We start from the raw sequence: 26,324 nt of genomic DNA on the forward strand, positions 1-26,324 counted from the left end.
AAGCTGTGGATCGAATGAGCTTTCAGATGCATGGCATCAGAAAGTCCCTAGGTGGCGATAAAAATGAAATTGCTAGAGGATCTCACTGTTGTCCATTATCCGTTTATTTCCAAGAGGAAAATTGCGCTTCCTGATACTGAGCATTTGTCGGGCTGGTTTTCCTCATGTGCCGAGCACAGGAAATGCTGCCCTGGCTTTCAGGAGCAGGAGTTTTGTATGTTGGGCAACGCCTCGCCAGTCCCAGAGGCCTGCACTGTGGCCCAACTATGTGACCTTAGTCACATCAAGCCCCAGCTCTCCTGGCTGCAAAATGGCGACAGTAATACCGAAGCCCCATACCTCACAGGGTTGTTAGGCAAATCAAGAGGGCTAGCATGTATGAGCGTTTCGAAAACTACAAGGCATTGTACAAATGCAATAATAACCATCATTTTATTGTTACAACAATAGTTTCTGAAACCACCGTAACTGATACCACGGTTAGGCCTTGTTTTGGGGTAACAATAAGGCTTCCGTCAGATATCACATCAGCAGACCAGAGAGAATGAATTATATAGCTATGACCATTTAATCCTAAAAAAAAAAAACCGTTGCCATCGACTTGATCCCAACTCATAGCGACCCTATAGGACAGAGTAGAACTGCCCCATAAAGTTTCCAAGGAGCACCTGGTAGATTCAAACCTTTTGGCTAGCAGCCGTAGCTCTTAACCACTACGCCACCCAAATTTCCTTTAATCCTGAAGCAAATTACAATTCTACTGAGATTGATAGTGTTTACTCCCAAAACTAGACTATCTTAGAGGAATAACGGTTTAAGTCAGTGATGACACTGACAGGTAAAATTGATCACAGGAAATGTGGAAGCTTATTTTACCAAGGAGGGAGGCCAGCAATAATGAAACTTTTCTTCTAACCTGCAGAATGTAGGAAGCTCTTCTGGGGCCTTTCTGAATCATCAGGTATCTTCTACCTGTGTTAGCACGTTTGTCGTGGCAGTGCTCCCGGTGGGTGTCTGTCTCCCCACCCCTTCTTTTCTTTTCATACTTGCAGAAACAATTTTCCGTGAACACAGTTAAACCATACACTTGGTAATATTTTATAAAAAGATACTGGTGAAAGTGCCCAGCATATGCCTGGCACATACCAGTCACTTCAGTGTCACTTTGAATAAACAAAATATTTATACTCCTCCCATAACAGCTTTCAAAAACAAATTCCAGTTTTTCTTAAAGCATTAGTTCAAAAGAGGCAGCTTCTGCGGTACTGGTCTCATGTGGGATCTTCCATGCCCGTTCGCTTCTTTCCCGCTCTCCTGCTTTTACCTCTGGAGCAAGTTGAGTCTCGTTTCAATCTTCAGAAATCAATGTTTAAGTTATACAACTATTGCCCAGGCTTCCAATGGAAGAAGTGATTTATGATTTCTAGAACAATGCAGAATTGAAGGAAAAAAGTCTTTGGATTTCTCTTTTTTTGCAGGTAACTGTTTACATGAGATCCTTCATTACTTAGAGAAGTAGTTTCTTAAAAACTTCAAACAAAGTTTGCTAACTAAAAGAAAAAGTTTAGTGGAGAGAAAAGGCCTGTCGTAGGAATGCTTTCGTGTCTCACACCCTGGCCCGTTGTTGGCTTAGCCTGTTCTCCGCTCTTTCTCTGTTGGTTTTGCTGGCGCTGCTGTGTGCCTTCTTAGTAGAATTTTGTGATGATTCCAGTGAGTTACTGGTCTAAAACGTGTGTATTTTATTTTCCCCGTCGTACCTAAATGATGACCTAAACCCGTTAGCATGGTGTTGGCTGGCATTTTGTCCCTTAAAAGCATATACTCTTCTTTGTTGTAAATTGTTTTTTACCAGCAATTTTTAGAAACCTCATTTGTCTGGATGGCTGGGACTGGCCATGTCCAGGCTTTTTGCTTTTTCGTCGCTGTGTATCATACCACATTTCAATGTGTGGAAGTCGTTGCATACTGGCTGTGCTGTGTCTGCAAGACTGGGATTAACCTTCCTGCCCCATCCGATTCCTTTCCAGGTCCAACTGGCCCACCTTCAACACTCCCTCTAAGCTCCCAGACCTCTAGTGGCAGCTCCACCCTGTCCAAGAAGAGGCCTCCTCCCCCACCACCCGGACACAAGAGAACCCTATCCGACCCTCCCAGCCCACTACCTCATGGGCCCCCAAACAAAGGCGCAGTTGCTTGGGGTAAGTTATCCTAAAGTCAGGGCAAAGTTGCCTGGGGCCAGGCAGCGCGTGGGCTCCACTGGGCAGTGGGCAGTTAGCACGTTCAGAACACGTGCCAGGCTTGGAGATGGAGGATGACTGTACCTACCACTTCAGGCCAAGAAACATTTTGAGAAATATTTAGAACCATCAAAAACTATTTATATTGATAAGGTACTGAGCATTTCTTATGCACCAGGCACTGTGCTGAGCATTCCACAAAATCTCATTGAATCGTTATCCTTACTCTGTGAGGTAGGTATTGTTTAACATCATTTATCAATGAGCAAAGTCTCAGAAAAACAAAGTAACCCATTCTCTTCACAACAACCAGTGTGGTTTTCTTAAGGTATAAATCAGATCGTGGCCATTCCTCTCCCCAACACCCTTTAAAGGTTTCCCACTGCGCTTCGGATAAATTCAGCTCGTACCCCACAGCCCCTTTCATGCCCTCTACTCTCACCACCACCTGGCCCTCTTTCCACTTGTGGGTGTGTCATACTCTTTCCAGCCTTCGGGCCGGTCCACTTACTGGGACTCTGTCGGTTCACCACATGAACGTTTGTCTCCCTGATCCTCCTCTCTGAAGGACCTTCCTGGCAATCCATGTTCCTCGGAGCACCTTATCACAGTGGTAATTTATATGTGCCTGCTTGTTTTTTTGGTCTCTCTCCCGGACTAGAATGTCAGCTCCATGAGAGCAGGGACCCTGTCTCGTTCTCACCTGTGTTTTTGGGGCCTGGCACACAGTAGGTGCTCAGTCATCACTCAGGAATAAGTCAACTACCTGGAGTCAGTTACTTCAGCCACTTCAGTGACATTGACTGCAGTAACGAATTCCTGTCCACAAGGAATACCACTTCCATCTTTCTCTGCCTTTTTAGTTCACCAGAACTTGGTAGCAGCCTGCTGTTGGTCCGAGGGCCAGAACCAATCCTCTTCCTGTCTCCCAGGGCCCAGCAGCGTCCTGGCCCACAACATGCCAGGCACTGAGACAATCTTTGCCGAATGAGCGTGGCAGTTTACACATCACACTTTGTCCTTCTAATGAATTTCACTATGGTTTTTTTCTTCTTTGTTTGGTTTTGTTTTTTTAATTGCACTTAATCATACTGAGGACTTGATTCTTTTAAAGCCTGTAAGGAGCCCTGGTGGCACAGTGGTTAAAACGCTCGGCTGTTAACCAAAAGATCAGCGGTTTGAGCCCACCAGCTGCTCACTGGGAGAAAGATGTGGCAGTCTGCTTCCGTAAAGATTTACAACCTTGGAAACCCTATGGGGCAGTTCTGCTCTGTCCTGTAGGGTTGCTATGAGTCAGAATCCACTCGATGACAGTGCAGTGGCTTTTTGGTTTCCAAAAGCCTGTATGTGGTGTTCTGAATTTGGGAGGGGGTTGAAAAAGCTCTGCTCCCCATTTGCAGATTGGTACAGCTGTCTTTCGTCCAACCCAGACGCCAGGTGTGTATTGAGCCTCTCGGTCTTTATTTTGGGCACTTACTCTGCCTAGTGCTTGGCCTTCTAACCTGTGTGCTGAAGGAGTTCGCAGTCTAGTGAGGGAGAGACGTGTAAACAACTCATTAAAACACAGTTCTTTACTGTAAGGGTAGACATGCAAAGTAAAGATGGGAAGTGCTGGAAAGTGGAGCGTCACTGCATGGGAAGGCAAGGGAAGACTTCACAGAGAGGAGGCATGTGAGATGGGTGTCGATGAATCAGCTCACCAGGCGAAGCCAGCAGGGAAGAACAGTGGGGCCTATAGGCACGCGCACATGTGCGTGTGAAGTCAGTCCTCACCTTTACAGAGGTTGCACAGCGAGGCCTTCAGGAGTTCCCACGTTTCCTCAGGAATTTACCCCAGACAGCATTCTGTTGAAAGTCACTGATTCCCTGTGTGGATTTTCCTACCACAAATTAACCTTTTTTTCTAATTTCAGTAAACTTCGATCCTGTCGTCTAACTGGTTTTTGATTTCTGTGTAAAGTTCATGGTGCCTGCATTCACATTACAGAAGCAAGCATTCCACAGTTAAATTTACCAAAGCGCTGTTTTCTACCTGAAGAGTCATCGCATCCTTAGGTTTCATTTTGTCACAGCGCTCAGCAGCTGGTTGTTTTTATTTTTTGGTGGGGGGTAGTAGTGGTGGCATTTTTCACTAAGAAATAAAGTTGTCATCACCTTCTGAGCCTCACTGCCCCCTGACAGTGAGTGGGACCCCCAGAGCTATGGAAAGGTGGGCACTAAGCCATCTGCTGGTTTTTCTCACCAACTAAGAGCCTCTTGCCCGCAGCCAGGCTTGAAGGACAAAATCAAAACCTGTCTTCAGCAACAGTGACAATTCCTCACATGTCACAGACTTTGGGGGTCACTCACAACTCCAACTGGTGATTCTGGAGTTACCAAAGCCATTCTTTGTGTGTTAGTTTGGTGCACATCTGTGAGACACACACACCCCCCACAGCTGGACTTCCCGTTGGGTAGGTTAACATCGCTCTCATCCTGTTGTCCATGCTTCATGTGGCATGGTCACTGCTTGGTTTTCTTCCTGTCTCCTGCTGACATGGTGTCCCAGAGGCCAAAGGCAGGGCCCAGCCTGGTTGTTGGTGATGCGCACAGGGGATCCGACTCCTAGACAGCATTTCTCTAGGATACCTGCAGCCTAACGCAGTCTGTGCGCCTCTCTTTCCAGTGCCCTTCTGTTCCCCTAAACCTGCCAGGGCTCAGGGAGGGGTGGGCAGCAGGACCAGAGGTGGTGGAGGAGCAGCCTTGTAGCTCTTCCCAGGCCTGGCTATCCACCCCCGGAAACAGCATGTCTGCTGTAGTGAGGTCCATCAAGTTCCTGGTCTACCTTTCCTCCCATCGTATCTGAGCCTAGATACTGTTCCCTCCTCCGTGTGAATGGTTAGTCATCCTTCAAGATGTGCTGTCCTGTGACCTGCCTAAGAGACCCTCCCAGGTCCAGCCACCACCTCTGCCCCCTCTCCTCTCCCCTCTGGCATAGGGGTCATCCCAGTGGCTCTGTGTGCATACCTGATTTTCCCCAGGCACTGTGAGCTCCTCACAAGGCTGTGTGCTGCTTCTCTGTCAGTAGAGCAAAGGACTTCACTGTGGACTTGAGTGTCATGCTGCCTGGATTCCAGTCCCCTCTCTGCCCTTTGGTAGCCCTGTGACTCCGAGCAAGTGCTTTTTAATTCTTCTGTGCCTCATTTTCTCCAGCTGTAAAATGGAGCTAGAAATAGTCCCTATATCGTACATAGAGCTCTCATGAGGATTAAATGAGAACAACACATGAAAGTCAGGGCCCAGAACATAGAAAGCACTCGCACACGTTAGCTGTTGTTGCAGTATTCTCAGCCTGGCGTTCTGCTGGGTGAATGGATGGTAGTCAGGCGTGGAAACCTGTATTCATTTCCTGAGGCTGCTGCAACAAATGACGGTGAGCACGGTGGCGTAAAATCCGGGAGTCTATCCTCTCACGGTTCTGAGGCTAGAAGTCTGAAGTTGGCACCTGTGATGTTTCTCAGGGCTAGTGTTGATAAGTTCTCTCACAGTGCGCCAGGAATGTTGAGCACTTTACATGCATGATCTAATTCTTAACTACAGATGCTCTGAGTAGGAAATGTTATTACCTCGAGCTTAAGGATGAGGACACTGGGACCCGGAAAGGTGAAGTACCATGCCCAAGGCCTGGCAGCTGGTAAATGGGTAGCAGGCCTTGACACCAGCATGCACAGCTGTGAGCCTGCGCCTGTCACACTTTATGTGCATGACACGTGACAGCGTTGTGCTGGCAGAGGACACTCCAGCGATTGCATTGCCTGTTCCTCCTCTCAGCAGTCGTTCCTCTGAGCTAAGACATGAAGAACGTGGTACGTTAGAACAACGAGCCCAGAAAACAGGAGCATGCTTCCCCCCACCCGCCTGTGACACCTGGTCCTCCCCCAGCATTGAGCCCTGGTGCACGATGCTCTGGGCTTTCTCCCTGCCAGAACCACAGTGTCCACAGCACCCAAAATAGCCCAGGCCTCACATTTCTGCAGCCTGCTACTGTGAAGAATTCAACCATCCATCTCAGGAAATTTCTGAGGCACTCTTTTGATCAGATAACAAATAGGCCTGTGGGCAGATTTGGGTTTTATAGGGACTTTATGATTTTTGAAGTGGCATTTCTTTAAACCTCCGTTTTGAGGCATAATTTATTTATAACCTACCTCGTAAGAGACCAAGATATATTTTAAAACAATTCAAATAAAGTTAATAATGAAATGAGGGCAGAAAGGGAATAAAGATAGCAAAGAAAGAGAAAGTCCAGGAGTGTGATATCATCAAAATGCGTAGCTTAAGGTCGTGTCCAGTGGCTGTGAGTGGACCACAGATTTGAGTCTGAGGTTCTTACAGCCAAGAAGAGCAGAGAAAAAAGTAGAACTGACCCTTCTGGCAGCAAGAAGGTGAACTCTGTACTCAGACTGGAGATTGTTGTGATTAATACCTGAGAGCATCTTCCCCTGGGACCCTTGTCCTTGGTGTGTATTCAGAGAAGTGTTTGTGGTACACATCATGATAAACCATCATGTACCCTGCACAAACACTCTGGAGACCCGAGTTCTGATCCGGGTTCTACCAGTCCCTGGCTGAGTTACTTCTGGGAAATCACTTGTGTGCCACACCTTTGGTCACTAAGACCTAAAAAAAAAAAAGACCTAAACGGTGTATAAATGTGTTTACATAGAGGGTAGATGACTACCCATCCAGGTGTGTGAGATTTCAATCAAGCTGTGGGCAGAGAAGCTGACCAGTCAGCACTGTGGTCCTGTCATATCAGCAGGCACCTGGTGACAGCTCTGTCCCAGACATTGTGCCGGGAAGTGGGTCGCAAAGATGAACAAGGCAGCGTCCCTGCCTTTGAGGGCTCACACACTGACTAAAGCCTCATTCCTGCCACTTCCCATCAGAGAGCTGTGACTTAGTAACAACTATTTGTGCAGTGCTTCCTGTGGACCACACTGGGCTCAGCACTTGTTAAATCAAACCCAAACCCAGTGCCGTCGGGTCAGTGCCAACTCCTAGCGACCCTACAGAACAGAGTAGAGCTGCCCCATAGAGTTTCCAAGGAGCGCCTGGTGGATTCAAACTCCCGACCTTTTGGTTAGCAGCCGTAGCTGTTAACCACTGTGCTACCAGGGCTTCCTCAGCACTCCATAGCTGCTCTCTTTGAACGTTCCTAGCCATTTAGTGTGATAGGTGCTGTTATTATTCCCATTTTATAAAGGAGGGAACTGAAGCTTAGCAGAATAAGCCATTCAATGCAGTTATACCCACTGGTCAGTGGTAGAGCTGGAATTCACAACCAGGTTGTCGGGCTCCCGAATCTGCAGCTCTGACCACTCCTCCCTGATGAGGTCATGGGCCCACAAGGGGGAGTAGCCAAATCTGGCCAGAGAAGAATTCTCAAGAAGTGGCTTTGAAGATGTTCTTTGATAGGAATTCCCACCAAGAGTGGGAGAGGACAGGCATTCCAGGCAGAAAGGACAGGACCGTAAAAACAGATAAGGTCTTTGGAGATCAGAGAATCATGTTGAGTAGCCAGAGAACAGGGTTAATGAAGACTGGGCACCTGGGCCTGTGGATAGTGGGCAGCAGCCCCGACAGCAGGATGGGGGACCACAAGCAGGGCCAGGGGCTTTGCAGTGCTGAGGCTGTCACATTCACAGTCTCATGCACAACTAGGTTAAGAACCACTTGCTTGGAGTGCTTACTGCCTAGAAAGGGAATTAGCAGGTGCAGTGGTTTATTCCCCAGACGTGGGAATTTCTTTGACATCTTGATCGATATGGCTCGTTTCAGTCTGAAGGTGTGAGGTTTGAGAGCCAGCCCTGGAGATTTGGCAGTGAGCATGGAGCTGAGAAGAAATGCCTGCCTTAAAGGGAATTGCAGCACAGTCAGAGAATTTAGTAAGATGTCTCCAAAGAAGTCCTCAAATACTAAGTTATGGGCTCTTGGAAATGTAATGATGGCTAGAAGAAATATCTTACTAAAATTAAGCAAAACTAAAGTTGGAAGTCTTTGGCCCCGGTAACTCCAGTTTTGCTTGTTTCTTCTTGCATTGATATACCAAGAGTTAGAAAACGTTCTATCCAGAGGGGCAGTAGGATCCCTCCTCCCTGCTCTGACAGAGTTGGGAATGAGATAGAGTGTGGTAGTCCAGAGTACAGACCTGGAGGCAGGCTGCCTGGCTTTTGGCCCATCTCTGACCCTTACCAGGTACTTGACCTTGGGCAAGTTACTTTACCTCTCTGTGTGTTTCTTCATATATAAAAAAGGGGATTCGATTACCTAGCTTATAAGCATAATTAACCATAATATGGTACTTAACACAGTACCTACCCAGGGTCAAAAAAGAAACCCACTGCCGTTGAGTCAATTTTGACTCATAACCCTATAGGACAGAGGGGAACTGCCCCAGAGGGTTTCCATGGAGTGGCTGGTAGATCCAAACTGCCAGCCTTTCGGTTAACACCCAAACACTTAACCACTGCGCCACCAGGGTAAGTGCCCAATAAATGGTAGTCATTGTTGTTATTACCATTGGGGCAATGTGATGGGTAATGAAGAGCACAGAGACTCAGTTCAGGACTTCTAGGTACACAGTTAAACATGTGACCTGAGGCCCTTCATTCACTTACCCTTGTTTCCTCATCTTTAAAATGAGTATAATGTTACCAGTCTGATGTTGTGAGGTAGGATGATGAGGACCGATGGGCAGCTGTTGATGCCGTTGAGCATGTCCTGTGATGACTAGCTAAGTCCTTTTCTCAACCCCTGTCTCTTCACCTGCCCTCCCATTTCTGGGCCTCTGGGCAGGGTGGTTAGAAGAAGGGGCTCTGCTAAGGGTGGATCTTCAGAGCACTCATCAGGAGGGCAGGCAAGCAAGTGAACTAGAGTCACAGAGATGGTTGTGCCCTGCACGTTCCAGAGGGTTCCTTCTAGGCACCTGCCAGCTTGGGGCCTGTATTAGTTTCCTGGGTGGCTTAAAGCAATAGAAATTTACTCTCTCACAGTTCTGAAGGCCAGAAATCCAAAATTAAGGTGTCGGCAGGACCATACTTCCTCCAGAGGCTCTAGAGAAGGATTCTTCCTAGCTTCTGGTGGCCGTAGGCAACATTTGGTATTCCTGGGCTCGTAGGTGCCTCACTCCAGGTTCTGCCTCCGTCTTCGCGTGGCCGTCTTCTCTGTGTCTGTGTATGCAGCTTGCCTCTTCCCATAAGGACACCAGTCATTGGATTAAGAACCATCCTAATCCAATGTGACCTCAACTTGACGACATCTGCAAAGACACTGTTTCTAAATAAGCTCATATTCACAGGTTCTGGGTAGACATAAATTTGGGGGGAAACTGTTCAACCCCCATATAGGGCCCCAGGACTGTGCTGCACCGTGTGACAGGTCACAGAACAGCCCACTTTTATTCAAAGCAGGCTTCTTCTTACCTTCTCCTGGACAAAGTGTCCTCTGTGCCTCTGGCTTTACTGCTCCCCTGTTAGAAGGCCCCCCTGCTCAGAAGCCACATCCTCCAAGAGTGCCCCTGCCCCCTCTTCCCAGCATGATTTTAGACACTTTCCTCTGCATTTCTATAGTAATCAACGCTATTCCTTCTACATTATTTGTATAGCTATGTATGAATTTCCCAGGCTGGATGGTAAACTCACTGAGAGCAGTGATAGCATTTTATTTGCTTTTGTGCTCCTGCTCCACATTCGCGCTTTGCACATAGTAGATGCTTAATAAATGTTAGCGTTTGAGTGAATGAGTAAGTGATGACTAAACAAGTGACTGAGATGACCAGTATTACCACTCCACTAAATAGTACTCACCTACACACATGTACGCGCACGCACACGCACATGTAACTTGTGAGTTGGATGTTTCTTTTGAATCTGGCTCCTAGGGGAAGTCTCCTGACATAGGAACCGCTGGGTGAACTTGGAATTTTATTCCTCTTCCTCTGCTCCTCTGCTAAAAACAAGATCCTGAGCCAGTGGGACATCACCAAGGTCCTGTCACCTTAAGAAGGCGAGCCCCAGGAGCTAGCTGCCCACTTCTTGGACAGACTCCTTTCATAGCAGTGGGCACATTGTCAGAGCCCCAGAACTGTGCTTGGTTTGGTTTTGTTTTAGCGACAGAAATGCCTGCTGTTCTAGGTTGGGTTTTTAGATGTCTTTCTGGAACCTGAGGGATTCCTGCTCTGTTTGCCAAATCCACATAGTCCCGTGTTCTCTTCCCTGTCTGAAGACAAAAATTGCTGCATTTGGTCTTCCCTGTAGGTAACGATGTGGGTCCATCATCTTCAAGTAAGACGGCGAACAAGTTTGAGGGGCTCTCTCAGCAATCGAGGTAAGCCGTCTACAATTTCTGTCACTCGCTGGGCTCAGTGTTGTAACGGAGAGAAGTACGGGAGTGAGTGTTAGCAGCCTTCCCAGTGCTGTTCAGTTGTGGTCAGCCAGCTGGTGCTGGTCCATGATGAGAAGCTAAGTGTCTGCCCTGGGCGTGTGTGTCCGCATCCGATTGCTGAACAGCATCAAGCAGCCTCGCTGGCACCAGTCTGCAGACCGTGTATCGAGTGCTCAGCTCCCGTCCCTCCCTCAGGGTGGGTCACAGAGTCCACGCTGATCTTTGACAGTTACTGCCGGAATGAGTTTTTCTTTTTTTTTAATTAAGTAATTTTGTTTTATTACTTTGCCACTTGGCTCCTTTTTGCAGACTTGGAAATGAAAAGATACTCCCTGGGGAAATCTGATACCCGGAGACATTCACACATACAAATATGACTTTTTGCATCTTCCTATCTTAAGGATTTTAGGCTAGTCTGAAAGCTGTGTTCCTTTTTTTTTTTTAAGTCGGATGGTATACTTTAGAAGATATTCTCTGGGCAATATTTATCCCATCCTAACCCAGAGGGTTCTCTTGATGTGTGGCCTAAGATGAAGACACTGAGCCACTTCCAGACCAAGACTTCCCAGAGTTTAGCAAAGATAAAAGCACAAATCCTCATTTCCTTTACCACCACTATCATATTTAATCTTTACAACCCTGTGAGGTGGGTCCAAGTATCATCATCCTTGATTTTAAAGATGAGGAAACAGGGACCTGGAGGGGTTAAGTACAGGTCACACAGTTGTAAATGGCAGAGCTGACCATTCCCCAAGCCCCACACTGTTCCTTTACCCACGTGTCCTGTTTTTCATTCCTCATTCAGTTCTCTTCCTTCACCCATGCTTTGGGGGGTGCTTTAAGATGGAAGTTGTGGTGGTCTTCCAGAGTAGAGATCATGTCCGACATAGAGAAAGGGCTCATAAAAAGATTGTTAAACTGGGTCAAGCTGACTGTAAACTAGAGCATTGGCGGTGGATTATGTTTTCAGCCCACCCCACCCACACCCCGCACACAGTCACGCACACACGTGTATGCATACAGCAGCAGCAGCAGCAGCTGCGTGTTCATAGCAAGGAGTCCAGGTCCACCCACACGTAGTGTCAGTCCACCAGGCTCTGCTTAAGCAGTTTCTGAAACTTGAGGCCTCTGCTTTAGTAACGTTGCCAGGAATAACTGCGGTGCCCACATCAGTCATTGGCAGTGTGCGTCCTGAAAAGATGCTGAGGCAGGACACTGGAAAAACACACTCCAAGAGAAATCAGAAGTAAAGCCCCCTCACGCTCACCACTTCTCATTCAGCAATGGCTCTGTCTCAGCGACGTTGTCCTCCAGTAGCCCTGCAGTTAGTGAGCTGTCGCTCGAGTTGAGGAAAGAGCAGTTCAGACCCAGGGTAACCTGAGGACCCGAAGGAGCAAGAAGGGAACGAGGACATATTCTCTGCTTTCTTTGACTCTTTGGTTGGTTGGTTTGGTTTTTCCTTTTAAAAAAAAATGTAATTGAGCTAGAAATGGGGGCGGGGGCAAATCAGAGGGCACCAGAAAAGGAGATACAAGATACTAAAAGGCGGTTCTTGGCAGATCAGCTCGGGTACTGTGCTCTGTTGCTTTCCAGGTCTGCAGTGCTCGTGGGCATTTCAGTGTGGCAGGAGATGAGGTTTATTTAACATTTGAATATTCAGACAACATGGTCTTGGCCTTCGCCTGTTCCAGGCACTTGGGCTTTTTTTCCCCCTACTCACTTAAAAGTCCATCAAAAGGAGGAAAAGATCAGAGAAAAACTGTGAAGATCTGAGAACCTGGTGACACAACTCTTGAGAGTTAAGCTGCTAACCTAAAGGCTGGCATTTGGAACCTACCCAGGGATCTGTGGGAGAAAGGCCTGGCAATCTGCTCCTGTAAAGATTATAGCCAAGAAAACCCTACAGGGCAGCTTTACTGTCACATGGGGTGATTGTGAGCCAGAATCAACTCAGTGGCACCCGACAATAGTAGAAGAAGTAGGAGCTTTGAAATCAGAGCTAAGCCTAAATTTCTGCTTCCACCACTGACCAAACACGTGACCTTCAGCAAGCCACTTAAAACCCGTACACTTGAGTTTCCTTACTGAAAACAGGGATGCCGAGAGTTACTTCGCAGGGCCACACGAGGTGAGTTGCTTCTGTGTAATAGCTGTAGCTGACATTGGGGTCACGATTTACAGGGTCAAGGGCTTTTATAAATGTCATTACCTCCAGAAAAGGTTGAAGAGAAGGAAGAGTTAGGCTTTATCACTAAGGCGCTTTTTTTTTCCACCCTGTTCCCCCCACCCCCCGCCCCAGCCAGGCAGACTTTGAATTATAGAAAATAGATTATAATCTTTTGCTACAGGAATTTTAAAAGGATTCTCTAGATAATTCGGCCTACTCTCTTGATCTCCTTGGATAATACTGTTAGGAGCCCTGGTAGTGCAGTGGTTAAAGCGCTTGACTGCTAACCAGAAGGTCGGTGGTTGGAAATCGCCAGCGGCTCCACAGAAGAAGGATGTGGCAGTCTGCTGCCATAGAGATTTACAGCCTTGGAAACCCTATGAGGCAGTTCTACTCTGTCCTGTGGGGTCGCTGTGAGTCAGAATCAACTTGACGGCAGTGGGTGGGTGATGGGCACTGATATTGTAGTATTTTAGATCCTAAATGATTCTTATTTGTTAATTAGCACCAGCTCTGCAAAGACTGCCCTTGGTCCAAGAGTTCTTCCGAAACTACCTCAGAAAGGTAAGGTTTATTTTTTTCGTATTTACATGTAACTAAAGTGTCACTACACCCTCCAAGGGGACAGGACAGGGATGTTTGTCCCTTGTGCTCATTGGTCTGTCCCAAATGCCTGGAGCAGTTCCTGGCATGTAGTAGACACCCAAAAAATATTTGCTAAATGAAGAAAGGTGTTTATAAACTTAAATTCAGCGATGAGCAAAACACGGTACTTTTTCTTAAAAACACAATGCTTGTTTTAAGAGACACATTAATATAACCCGCGGGCACTGTTCTTATCTCCTCTTGGAAACCTAATCAGAGAGACCTGGGAACAGATGCCAGCTCCATCACTTGCGATCTTTGTGGCCTTGAGGAAGCAATGCTTCACTAAACCTCAGATTCCTCCTCTGTAAAATGGGGGCAGAATGAAATCGTGCCTCAGAAAGCCCCTCGCCAGTGGGAGGCATAGGCACCCTTCCCTGGGGTGGCATCTGCAGTGCAAAGCAGAGAGGCCCGTGCTCCACCAAGTGCAAGAAGCAGCGTCTCTGGATGCCGCTGCTTTGCCAAGCTAAGACACTCAGCCCTTTGACTAAATTTTCTCTAACGCTGAACAAGCTTTCCAAAAGTTCAGTCTTCTTATGACAAGAATGATAGTGTTCCCTTTACCTGGTCGCAGTGTGTTAGCTTTAGAGTTAACACACCACCTTCAGCAGCGCTGGGTTCTCTTGATCTCCATGCGAGGCCAGAGGGCACCCATCAGATGCAGACTGAGCCTCGCAGGAGTTCAGGGCAGCAGCAAGACTGGAGCCCACCACGCCTTTGACCCTGGCCCAGTGTCTGCTGCTGCTTTTGAGCAACAGTGTTGAGGTGGGATGTTGAAATTCACCACTTTCCACAGTTCTTCCGTAAAGTAGTGTGTTCGGAGGAGCATTGACTGGTCAAGCCAGGCTCCCACGCAGTAAAGATGAAGGAAGCCAGATGGCTACTCCGTCATCCTCTAGATAACTGAGAGGAAGCCTACTCCTGGGCCTAGAGAGTCTTTATCTCCGATTTTTTTTCCTTTAACATTCTGTGCAAAGGGCTGTCCTTGTCTCAGACACGTTTAAGACAAGTTTCCCAGGCATTATCCCCCTTACTGGAGAAAGACATGGCAATCTGTTTCTGTAAAGATTACAGCCTTGGAAACCCTATTGTGCGGTTCTTCTCTGTCCTATAGGGTCCTATGAGTGGAATCAACTCCACTGCAGCAGGTTTGGTTTTGGTCCCCCTTATCAATGAGTCCTGGTGGCGCGCTGGTTAACTGCTTGGCTGCTAACCAAAAGGTTGATGTTGGGACCCACCAGCCACTCCACAGGAGAAAGATGTGGCAGTCTGCTTCAGTAAAGATTATGGCTTTGGAAACCCTACGGGGCAGTTCTATGCTGTCCTATAGGGTCGCTATGAGTCAGGATCAGCTGCATGGCAATGGGTCTGGGGTTTTCTGTTCGTTTCATTTGTTTTTGGAATCTTTACCCAGTTGATCACACGGCACCATTCAGTCCATCCCAGCTGCCTTTCCAGCTCACTCCTCTAGCACCCAAACTCCAACAATGCTTTGTCCCCACGGGGATGTGTCCATGGATGCCACCACGTAATCACTGTCTCTCATCCCCTTCACGTCCTTGTTTCCCTCCTAGCCACACATCACTCCATCCCTAAAATCACGCCTAACACTGCCCGTCCACTCCCTCACTCTCCTCTGCTTCATTTTTTTTTTTTTTAATTGTGCTTTAGATGAAGGTTTACAGAGCAAATTAGTTTTCTCATTAAACAATACACACAGTGTTTTGTGACATTGGTTGCCAACCCCATGATGTGTCAACACTCTCCGCATCTCAACTTTAGGTTCGCTATTACCAACTTTCCTGTCCCCTCCTGCCTTCTCATCCTTGCCCCTCAGGTTGTTGTTGTTCTTAGGTGCCATTGAGTCAATTCCGACTCACAGCGACCCTATGCACAACAGAACAAAACGCTGCTCGGTCCTGCGCCATCCTTACAATCGTTGTTATGCTTGACCTCATTGTTGCAGCCACTGTGTCAGTCCACCTCGTTGAGGGTCTTCCCCTTTTCCGCTGACCCTGTACTCTGCCAAGCATGACGTCCTTCTCCAGGGACTGATCCCTCCTGACAACATGTCCAAAGTTTGTAAGACGCGGTCTCACCATCCTTGCTTCTAAGGAGCATTCTGGTTGTACTTCTTCCAAGACAGATTTGTTCATTCTTTTGGCAGTCCAAAAGTATATTCAATATTCTTCGCCAACACCACAATTCAAAGGCGTCAACTCTTCTTCGGTCTTACTTATTCATTGTCTAGCTTTCATAAGCATATGATGCGATTGAAAATATCATGGCTTGGGTCAGGCACACCTTAGCCTTCAGGGTGACATCTTTGCTCTTCAACACTTTAAAGAGGTCCTTTGCAGCAGATTTGCCCAATGCAATGCGTCTTTTGATTTCTTGACCACTGCTTCCATGGCCGTTGATTGTGGATCCAAGTAAAATGAAATCCTTGACAACTTCAATCTTTTCTCCATTTATCATGATGTTGCTCATTGGTCCAGTTGTGAGGATTTTTGTTTTCTTTATGTTCAGATGTAATCCATACTGAAGACTGTGGTCTTTGATCTTCATCAGTAAGTGCTTCAAGTCCTCTTCACTTTCAGCAAGCAAGGTTGTGTCATCTGCATAACGTAGGTTGTTAATGAGTCTTCCTCCGATCTTAATGCCCCGTTCTTCTTCATATAGTCCAGCTTCTCATATTATTTGTTCAGCATACAGATTAAATAGGTATGGTGAAAGAATACAACCCTGACGCACACCTTTCCTGACTTTAAACCAATCAGTATCCCCTTGTTCTGTCCAAACAACTGCCTCTTGATCTGTGTAAAGGTTCCTCATGAGCACAATTAAGAGTTCTGGAATTCCCATTCTTCACAGTGTTATCCATAATTTGTTATGATCCACACAGTCGAATGCCTTTGCATAGTGAATAAAACACAGGTAAACACACTTCTGGTATTCTCTGCTTTCAGCCAGGATCCATCTGACATCAGCAGTGATATCCCTGGTTCCACGTCCTCTTCTGAAACTGGCCTGAATTTCTGGAATTTCCCTGTCGATATATTGCTGCAGCCGTTTTTGAGTGATCTTCAGCAGAATTTTGCTTGCATGTCATATTAATGATATTGTTCCATAATTTCCACATGCAGTTGGATCACCTTTCTTGGGAATAGGCATAAATATGGATCTCTTCCAATCAGTTGGCCAGGAAGCTGTCTTCCATATTTCTTGGCATAGACGAGTGAGCACCTCCAGCGCTGCATCCATTTGTTGAAACATCTCAATTGATATTCCATCAATTCCTGGAGCCTTGTTTTTCACCAGTGCCTTCAGAGCAGCTTGGACTTCTTCCTTCAGTACCATCGGTTCCTGATCATATGCCACCTCTTGAAATGGTTGCATATCGACTGATTCTTTTTGGTATAATGACTCTGTGTATCCCTTCCATCTTCTTTTGATGCTTCCTGCATCATTTAATATTTTCCCCATGGAACCCTTCAGTATTGCAACTCGAGGCTTGAATTTTTTCTTCAGTTCTTTCAGCTTGAGAAATGCCAAGCATGTCCTTCTCTTTTGGTTTTCCATCTCCAGCTCTTTGCACATTTCATTATAATACTTTACTTTGTCTTCTCGAGAGGCCCTTTGAAATCTTCTGTTCAGTTCTTTTACTTCATCAATTCTTCCTTTTGCTTTAGCTGCTCAACGCTCAAGAGCAAGTTTCAGAGTCTCCTCTGACATTCACCTTGGTCTTTTCTTTCTTTCCTGTCTTTTCAGTGACCTCTTAGCTTTCTTCATGGATGATGTCCTTGATGTCATTCCACAACTCGTCTGGTCTTCGGTCACTGGTATTCAATGTGTCAAATCTATTCTTGAGATGGTCTCTAAATTCAGGTGGGATATACTCAAGGTCATATTTTGGCTCTTGTGGACTTGCTCTGATTTTCTTCAGTTTCAGCTTGAATTTGCATATGAGCAGTTGATGGTCTGTTCCACAGTCAGCCCCTGGCCTTGTTCTGACTGATGATATTGAGCTTTTGCATCATCTCTTTCCACAGATGTAGTCAGTTTGATTTTTTCGTGTTCTCTCTGGCGAGGTCCCATGTGTATAGTCGCCATTTATGTTGGTCAGAGAAGGTATTTGCAATGAAGAAGTTGTTGGTCTTGCAAAATTCTATCATTGGATCTCCGGCATTGTTTCTGTCACCAAGGCCGTATTCTCCAACTACTGATCTTGTTTGTTTCCAACTCTCGCATTCCAATCGCCAGTAATTATCAATGGATCTTGATTGCATGTTCGATCAATTTCAGACTGCAGCAGCTGATAAAAATCTTATATTTCTTCATCTTTGGTCCTAGTGGTTGGTGCATAAATTTGAATAATAGTCGTATTAACTGGTCTTCATTGTAGGCGTATGGATATTATCCTATCACTGACAGCGTTGTACTTCAGGATAGCTCTTGAAACGTTCTTTTTGAGGATGAATGCGACACCATTCCTCTTCGATTTGTCATTCCCAGCATACTAGACTATATGATTGTCCGAATCAAAATGGCCAGTACCAGTCCATTTCAGCTGACTAATGCCTAGGATATCGATGTTTATGCGTTCCATTTCATTTTTGACTATTTCCAATTTTCCTAGATTAATACTTCGTACATTCCAGGTTCTGATTATTAATGGATATTTGCAGCTGTTTCTTCTCATTTTGAGTCGTGCCACATCAGCCAATGAAGGTCCCGAAAGCTTTACTCCATCCATCTCATTAAAGTCAACTCTACTTTGAGGCGGCAGCTCTTCCCCTGGGGAAGAGCTGCCTACCCTCAGGTAGTATGCCCATTTAGTCTTGTTTTGTTTTATGGGCCTTCCTGATCTTTGTCTGAAGGGTAAACCTCAGGAGTGACTTCATTTCTGAGCTAAAAGGGTATCCGGGGGCCATGCCCTCAGGGTTTCTCCAGTCTTTGTCAGACCAGTAAAGTCAGGTCCTTTTTTCTGAGTTAGAATTTTGTTCTACATTTTTCTCCAGCTTTGTCAAGGACTCTTTATCGTGATCCCTGTCAGAGCAGTCGGTGGTAGTAGCCAGGCACCATCTAGTTGTGCTGGACTCATCTGGTGGAAGCTGTGGTAGTTGTGGTCCATTAATCCTTTGGGCTAATCTTTCCCTTGTGTCTTTGATTTTCTTCATTCTCCCTTGCTCCAGGCAGGGTGAGACCAGTGGATGTATCTTAGGTGGCCGCTCACAAACTTTAAAAAAGACCCCAGATGCTACTTACCAAAGTAGAATGTAGAATATTGTCTTTATAAACTATGTTACGTCAGTTGAGCTAAATGTTCCCCAAGACCGTGGTCCCCAGCCCTCAGCCCAGTAACTCAGCCCCACAGGGAGTTTGGATGTGTCTATGAAGCTTCTATGACCTTTCCTTGGTCAAATTGTACTGGGTTCCCCAGTATTGTGTACTGTCTTACCCTTCACCAAAGTTACCACTTACCTACTGTTTGTTTAGTGTTTTTCCTCCACTCTTCTCCCCTTCCTTCCCTTGTAACCATCAAAGATTGTTTCTTTTTGTGTGTAAACTTTTTCATGAGTTTTTGCAATAGTGGTCTCCTACAATATTTGTCCTTTTGTGATTGACTTATTTCACTCAGCATGAAGCCCTCCAGATTCATCCGTGTTGTGAGATGTTTTGCAACTTCCTCACTGTTCTTTATGGCTGCATAGTATTCCATTGTAAGCACCATAGTTTATCCATTCATCTGTTGATGGGTACTTAGGTTGTTTCTACCTTTTTGCTGTTGTGAATAATCCTGCAGTGAACATGGGTGTGCGTAGGTCTATTCATGTGATGGCTCTTATTCCTCTAGGATATATTCCTAGGAGTGGGATTGCTGGATCATATGGTATTTCTGTTTCTAGCTTTCTAAGGAAGTGCAATATCATTTTCCAAAATGGTTGTACCATTTTGTATTTCCACCAGCAGTGCATAGGAGTTCCAGTCTCCTCACAGCCTCTCCAACATTTGTTATTTTCTGTTTTTTTTTTTTGATCTGTGCCAGTAATGTCTGGGTGAGATGGTATCTCATTGTAGTTTTTATTTGCTTTTTTTTTTTTTTAATGGCTAGTGATGGCAAGCATTTCCTCATGTGTCTGTTAGCTGCCTGAATGTCTTCTTTGGTAAAGTATCCACCCTTCCCTGCTTCAGTTCCATTCACTTAACTGACTGCGCTGACAGAATGTGGCTGGGGAGCAGGTGATCTTCCTCTGAACTCGTGACCACTGACCTCAGAGTTACTTAGCACTGCCGCACAGTCCCACTGCATTTCCTGGTTCCATGTACTGGCTGTTCTCCTAGACCACTGCTTTACACCTTCCCACTCCCCTCAGACTGCCAACCCCTCACCCCCCACCCTCACACTCACCGGAGGGCTTTGCTCCTGTTATCTTCGTGACTCAGACCACAATCCATCCCATGCCATCACTACCTGCACTCGACACCCAGGAAGTGACAGCCGTGCTGCAAAGGCAGACCCTGCACAGTGTGCCCGACCCATCCTCCTCACCTACTCAAGCCAGCACCTCACCATCCTATCAGGGGGCAGAGGTGCTGGTACAGGGCCCTTGTCCCTCTGACCACCACCCACTTTTCCACTGCCATTCTTCCTCTCTTTGTGTGTTATTATTTGGAATTTCCCATAATCCTATACAAAAATAGTATAATGAAGTTCATCCACCCACCCAGGTACTCATCACCCATCTTCCACAATAATCACTTCATACCTGACCTTGTTTTCTCTCTTGCCCTACCCACCCCCAGACACCCTGTCACTTCAGCAGGGACAGTGCATGGGGAGAGGCTGCTGCTTCGAGCGCGACCGCCAAGCAGCTCAGTCACCTGGTAGTTTAGTGACTACCATCAAACCACTGGACTTTCTCCCCTGGGGTGTCACGGTGTACTTCTGGACCCCTCCCCTAGGGGTTGCCATCATACCAGTGGACTTTCTCTCCCGGGATGTCACGGTGTACTTCTGGACCCCTCCCTTAGGGGCTGCCATCAAACCACTGAACTTTCTCTCCCAGGGTGTCACAGCGTACTTCTGACTCCCCACACAGGGCCAGAGAGCATCTGCACGGTGAGGCGGTGGGGCTGGGGTGCCTTTCGCTGCCCTCCCCCAGGCATCCACCCCAGCTGGCATCTTCACATGCAGTGTGTCCTGGCCAGGTCTCCCTCCTTTCTGTCCCAAGCTGTACCCGTTTTTTAAATCTTTTGGGTACCTTTTAAAAAAAAACCTTTTAGGAGGGCTAAATAAAGCCTTCTTGACTGTAGACAGACAGCTATAGTGGAGCACTTTTTTTATAAAAAGCAATATTATGGAAACATGAGGCACTTTTAAATGAACCAAGGAACCCATGATCCCCCACTGTAACACAGCTCCTACCTCTTCTGAGAACACATGGTTTTCCATCGCTGTCACTGTAAGGAACATACAGGTGTGCAGCGTGGCCTTTTCCACTTACCATTTCAGCGTAAGCATTTTTCCTGTGTTTACACACTCCTTGTCAACGTTGGTAAAGCCTCATACTCTCCCTTTGAGTGCAGTGTCTCCCTTTGAAATTTCCTTTTTCTTAATGTGTTCTGCTCTAGCGTTGTACTCTGTGTGATCCAGTTCTTCGGAAAACCTTGCTTTTCTGGCCTTCAGAGTTGATGCAGTTCAGAAAGGACCTTTAATTGCAAACAGGAAAAATCAAAGCTAGCCTGGAAATAAAATAGCCAAGGGTTGGACAGGTTCCCCTAATGGAGAGCCTGTCTCTTCCATTTTCTTCCTTATTATTATAAAAGTAATATATTTTATTGTAGAACATTTGAAAAATACAGATAACCAAAAGAAGAAAATGTAAACCACCTGAAGTCATACTACCCAAGATAACCAATTTGCTATATCCTTCTAGTCTTTTTTCTATACTTATATTTAAAAAAAAAAAAAAAAATTCTGTCTAAACTGATTTTTTTTTTTTTTTTCCAAATAGTAAGTTAAAGCTGTTTTCTGTGATACAACTACCCAACAGCTGTTACTGGCTGCATAGCATTCCATCGCGTGGCACCGTGATGTGTTAAGCAGTTGTACTCAGACATGCAGACAGTTGGCAGTTTTTCCATTTTGCACAACGCCGTGTTGAACACTCCAGCGTAGACATCTCAGTGCGTGTCTTTGATTATTTTTTCAGGATAAATTCCAAAGTCAGAAGTGGGGGTGCACAGGCTTGCATATTTTGAGGTTTAGGATGCATGGTGCCTGCTTAGGGTTTCTGTTCCCCGTAAGTGTGGCCCACGCAGGGCTGTGCTTGCTGGGTACCTGGGGGAATCCCCAGCCTCTCCCCCCATTTCTGCCTTCCTCAGGCTTTTTTTTTTTTTTTAACCCTGTTTTCAGACTTCCAAGAGGGGAGTCTGAGTGACAGAGTTCAACTTTTTGAGCCAGGCCGTATCAGGTGAAGCTCAAGGCCATGAACAGTATGCCCTTGAATTCGATTTCCTTAGAAGAAATGTGGCTGGTAGGCCATGCGCAGAGCCACCCCTAGCGCAGTTTGTCACAGTTTACAACACCGGGCTCTATCTTCTCTTTTTTTTTCTTAACTATGAGACTATCTTTCTGAATACCTTGTATTTTTAGATAAAATCCTTGGTTTGATGTGGCTGAGTCAGCTGCTTCCTCGCTGAGAGGATACTATGTGCCTAGCCCCTTGTGCCAGGAGCCAGAGTGACAACACCAAAAAAACCAGACCTTTTGCCGTCGTGTCAATTTTAACTTACAGCCACCCTACAGGACAGAGTAGACTGCCTCATATGGTTTTCAAGGTGCAGTTGGTGAATTCGAACTGCTGACCTTTTCATTAGCAGCCAAACTCTTAACCACTGTGCCACCAGGGCCCAGAGTGACAAATGTGAGTAAAAATATGAATCCTAGCTTTAAGGAACCATTTTGAATAATGATGATGATGGTGGTGGTGGTGTTATTAGGTGCCGTTGAGTTGGCTCCAACTCATAGCTACCCTGTTATACCACAGGACAAAGTGCTGCCCAGTCCTTCTTTGCCATGCACACCGTCATTGTTACGCTTGAGCCCATTGTTGCAGCCACTGTGTCAGTCCATCTCGTTGAGAATCTTCCTCTTTTTTGCTGACCCTGTACCAAGCATGGTGTCCTTCCCCAGGAACTGGTCCCTCCTGATAACATGTCCACGGTATATAAGACACAGTCTCGCCATCCTTGCTCCTAAGGAGCATTCTGGTTGTACTTCTTCCAAGACAGATTTGTTCATTCTTTTGGCAGTCCCTGGTTTATTTAATATTCTTCACCAACACCACAATTCAAAGGCGTCAGTTCTTCTTTGGTCTTCCTTATTCATTGTCTTGCTTTTGCATGCGTTTGATGCGATTAAAAATACATGGCTTGGGTCAGGTGCACCTTAGTCTTCAAGGTGACATCTTTGCTTTTCAACACTTTAAAGAAGTCATTTGCAGCAGGTTTGCCCAACACAGTGCGTCTCTTGATTTGTTGACTGCTGCTTCCATGGGCCTTGATTGTGGAGCCAAGAAAAATGATGAAACTCATATAATACATGTCCTGTTGGTAAATTTTTTACATGTATTAACTCATGTAATTCTCTTGACAATCCTGTGAGGCTGTGGTTTTAGAGATGAGGCAGGTGGGACACAGACAGGTTGTGTAATTTGCCTAAGGTCACACAGCTAGTAAGTGGTGGACCTAGAATTAGAGACATGTCAACTCATAACTGCTCTCTATGTCCCCAGTGCTACTGCACAGAGCTGTATAGAGGGCTGTGGAAAGGGGTGAGCCCGTAGCGGCCTCCCCAAGCTGTGCAGTCCTCTGATCCATTCCAGAGAAGAGGAGGAGCTGACTTGGAAGGTCTCCAAATGTTAAGCGGGAAAAAATTGTTACAGACAGTGTGCATTAATGGTTTTTAAGAAAGATATATTCGTAAGCACGTGTGTGTTCATTAGTACCTAGATAATGACATCACAAAAATGTGATCATTTGGGGAGTAGGGGAAGGAATGGTGAGAAGAGAAACTTTTACCTTTTATCTTGTATGTTTCATGAATCATAAAATTAGGATGTTAATAAATGATGACGCGGCTGTAGAATGGAATAAAATGCAGCATTTAAAATTATATACCACTAATAAAGAACTTTTAGTAGTGTGGCAAATTCTCTTAAAACATTTTATGGGTAAAAGCAGGATAAAAAGCTTTATCTAGAGAAAATATATAGAAAAACTAAGAAGGAATATATCTAAATATTTTAAACGGCTACACCAAGGTGATAGACTTATGGGAAGTTTTAACTCTGTACTTTCCAATTTTCTATAATCTGTTTTGTGTTTATAGTTAATTTTTGTTTTTTGTTTGTTTTAATTCTGGATTAGTTTGGATATCTCCTGTTTTCTGCATAATTGAGGCATAAAATCATATGAATTGTGATGTGGAGTCCTGCCAGGCTCCAAACTTGTGTCTTAAAACGGGCTGCCTGGGCCCGGGCCTTGGTTCTTGGTGCCAGGTGCTCACGTAAATCCATTCTCTTCGCGATGTCTGTGCCTCCTCCTTCTGACTGGCGGGGGAGAGCAGCACGTCCCTCCTTGTGTTCTGTTCTGCTGAGTTTCCTCTTTGTGATTGCTCCCTCAGTGGCACTAAGGAAGACGGAAACCAGCCATCATCTCTCCCTAGACAAAGCCAACGTCCCGCCCGAAATCTTCCAGAAATCATCCCAGTTGGCAGAGTTACCACAGAAGCCACCACCTGGAGACCTGCCCCCAAAGCCCATGGAACTGGCCCCCAAGCCCCAAATTGGAGATTTGCCACCTAAGCCAGGAGAATTGCCCCCCAAGCCACAACTGGGCGACCTGCCGCCCAAACCCCAACTCTCAGACTTGCCTCCCAAGCCACAGATGAAGGACCTGCCCCCCAAGCCACAGCTGGGGGACCTGCTGGCAAAATCCCAGGTGGGAGAGGTCTCACCCAAGGTCCAGCAGCCCTCAGACATCCCTCAGAAGTCACAGCCTGTGGATCTCTCCCCAAACGTGCAGTCCAGAGACACCCTCCAAAAGCAAGCATCTGAAGACTCCAATGACCTCACACCCACTCTGCCAGAGACGCCCGTACCACTGCCCAGAAAGATCAATACGGTGGGTAGGCGCCAGTTTCCAGGTGGGAGGGTATCTGCTCAACTTAGACAAGAGAAAGCAAGAGCTTTCACCTAACTAGCTATACTTCCTTGTTTTGGGTCAAGCATTGTGGTGGAGTGGAGCCTAGTGGTTAAGAATCCAGGATGCTGGTTGAAAATAACAGACTGGCTTCAGGGTGAACTATAACCCCATGGCCTTGGCAAGTTACTTACGTGCTCTGAGACTTAGTTTCCCCATGTTCAAAGAAGAGCTAATGTAGAAACTGAGCTCACGGACAGTTAAATGCAGTGACAAGTGAACAGCACTTAGCTGGCATGGAGTAAGTACTTAGCCAGGGGCACCTCCTACCTAGGGACCTCAGGGATGAAACTGTCCTTTCCCACAGTCACAAGAGTGCAATCTCCCTGTCAGACTTCGAGCATCTTCTGAGTCAGGGCTTCTCACTTCCTCTTCCTGGAGGAACTGGAGTCAAAGCCCCAAAAGATGCCCACAAACCCAAAATTCCATTGAAGTCTCACATTCAATCATTTTAATGAAATGCTTTCTATTCCATAATGAATCTTAATATAAAATTTATCTTTTATCCCCCAAATCTCTTTGGAAATGAGATGCACCAAGGAGATGTGTGCTGTTTATTCCATAGGCCACTGCACCCCTCCAGGGCACTCGCACCCTCCCAGGTTGAGGAGGACAGGTAATGGGGGGAAACCAAAGACCTCCCGTTGTATGTGACAGCTTTGTCCTACTCACGCTTCAGTAAAAAAAAAATAATGTCTCACATCAGTACTCAAAAAAGAAAGTGACAGTCAAGTAAATTCCAACTAATGGTCACTCCGAGTGTGTCGTAGTAGGACTCTGCCCCATGAGTGTTCAGTGGCTGATTTTTTGGAAGTAGATCTGCAGGCTTTTCTTCCCAGGCATCTCTGGGTGGACTTGAACCTCTAACCTTTCAGTTAGTAGCCAAGCGCCTCAACCATCTGTACCACCCAGGGAACTCCATCAGTACTAAAGGCAAGGTAAATCAATCAAGCCCACTCTCCCGTGGAGTGGAGCCCGTCATGTTCAGTGTGGTGTATGCTGTTGATAATCCTGAGGGAAACCTTCCATGTCTCCCAGGGACCACGGATGGCCTCACCAATGTGACGTAAGCAGCTCATGCCGCATGCTTCCCAGTTGTTTCATTATCTCATTTAATCCTCCCCGCTATAAATGACACCCCATCACGGGCCTTCTCGGCTGCCCCCGGGGTCCTAGCTGAGAAGATTGAAACCTACCACTGCCACAGTTCACCAGGCCTCTCAGACCCCGCCACGCAAGTCCCAGAAGGGAGCTACACAAAGTAGCCTGGATCGTTGGGTGGCTAAGGGAGACTCCAGGGGACAGAAGAAAAGTCACTTGACCTAAACCATGTACAGAGACAGCTGGGTTTTTTTATTACTGTTTAACTAGCCAGCTGCTGTGATGTCTCTCAGGAGGTGCTTTCTGTATTTCCACCTTCCTGCCTGCCAAGAACAGGAAGGCCAAAGAATAAAAAGCCAAGTCTAAACCAACCAAAAATGGAAACTTTTTGGGGAACTGCGTGGCATCCCCGGAGTCCTCCCCACCTCGGGCAGACCCTGCTGTGTTCTAACCAGCGTGTCCGATATGGTAGTTGGCGTGAA

The 26,324-nt window shown here is 46.3% G+C and overlaps 1 protein-coding gene across 2 annotated transcripts in view; it reads left to right on the forward strand.

Annotated features, from left to right (window-relative positions):
* Positions 1–26,324, forward strand: part of ASAP1 (ArfGAP with SH3 domain, ankyrin repeat and PH domain 1) — a 362,131-nt gene that overhangs the window by 331,430 nt on the left and 4,377 nt on the right. The window contains exons 25-28 of one of the 2 annotated variants that reach the window (XM_049853747.1): positions 2,028–2,198; positions 10,535–10,604; positions 13,334–13,392; positions 24,164–24,663. In XM_049853747.1, coding sequence (XP_049709704.1) covers positions 2,028–2,198; positions 10,535–10,604; positions 13,334–13,392; positions 24,164–24,663 — 800 coding nt within the window. The remainder of the gene's footprint in view (positions 1–2,027; positions 2,199–10,534; positions 10,605–13,333; positions 13,393–24,163; positions 24,664–26,324) is intronic. The other variant, XM_049853748.1, reaches the window with a different exon arrangement.

This window comes from Elephas maximus, chromosome 15, assembly GCF_024166365.1.
Source record: "Elephas maximus indicus isolate mEleMax1 chromosome 15, mEleMax1 primary haplotype, whole genome shotgun sequence".
In the NCBI taxonomy this organism is placed as follows: Eukaryota; Metazoa; Chordata; class Mammalia; order Proboscidea; family Elephantidae; genus Elephas; species Elephas maximus.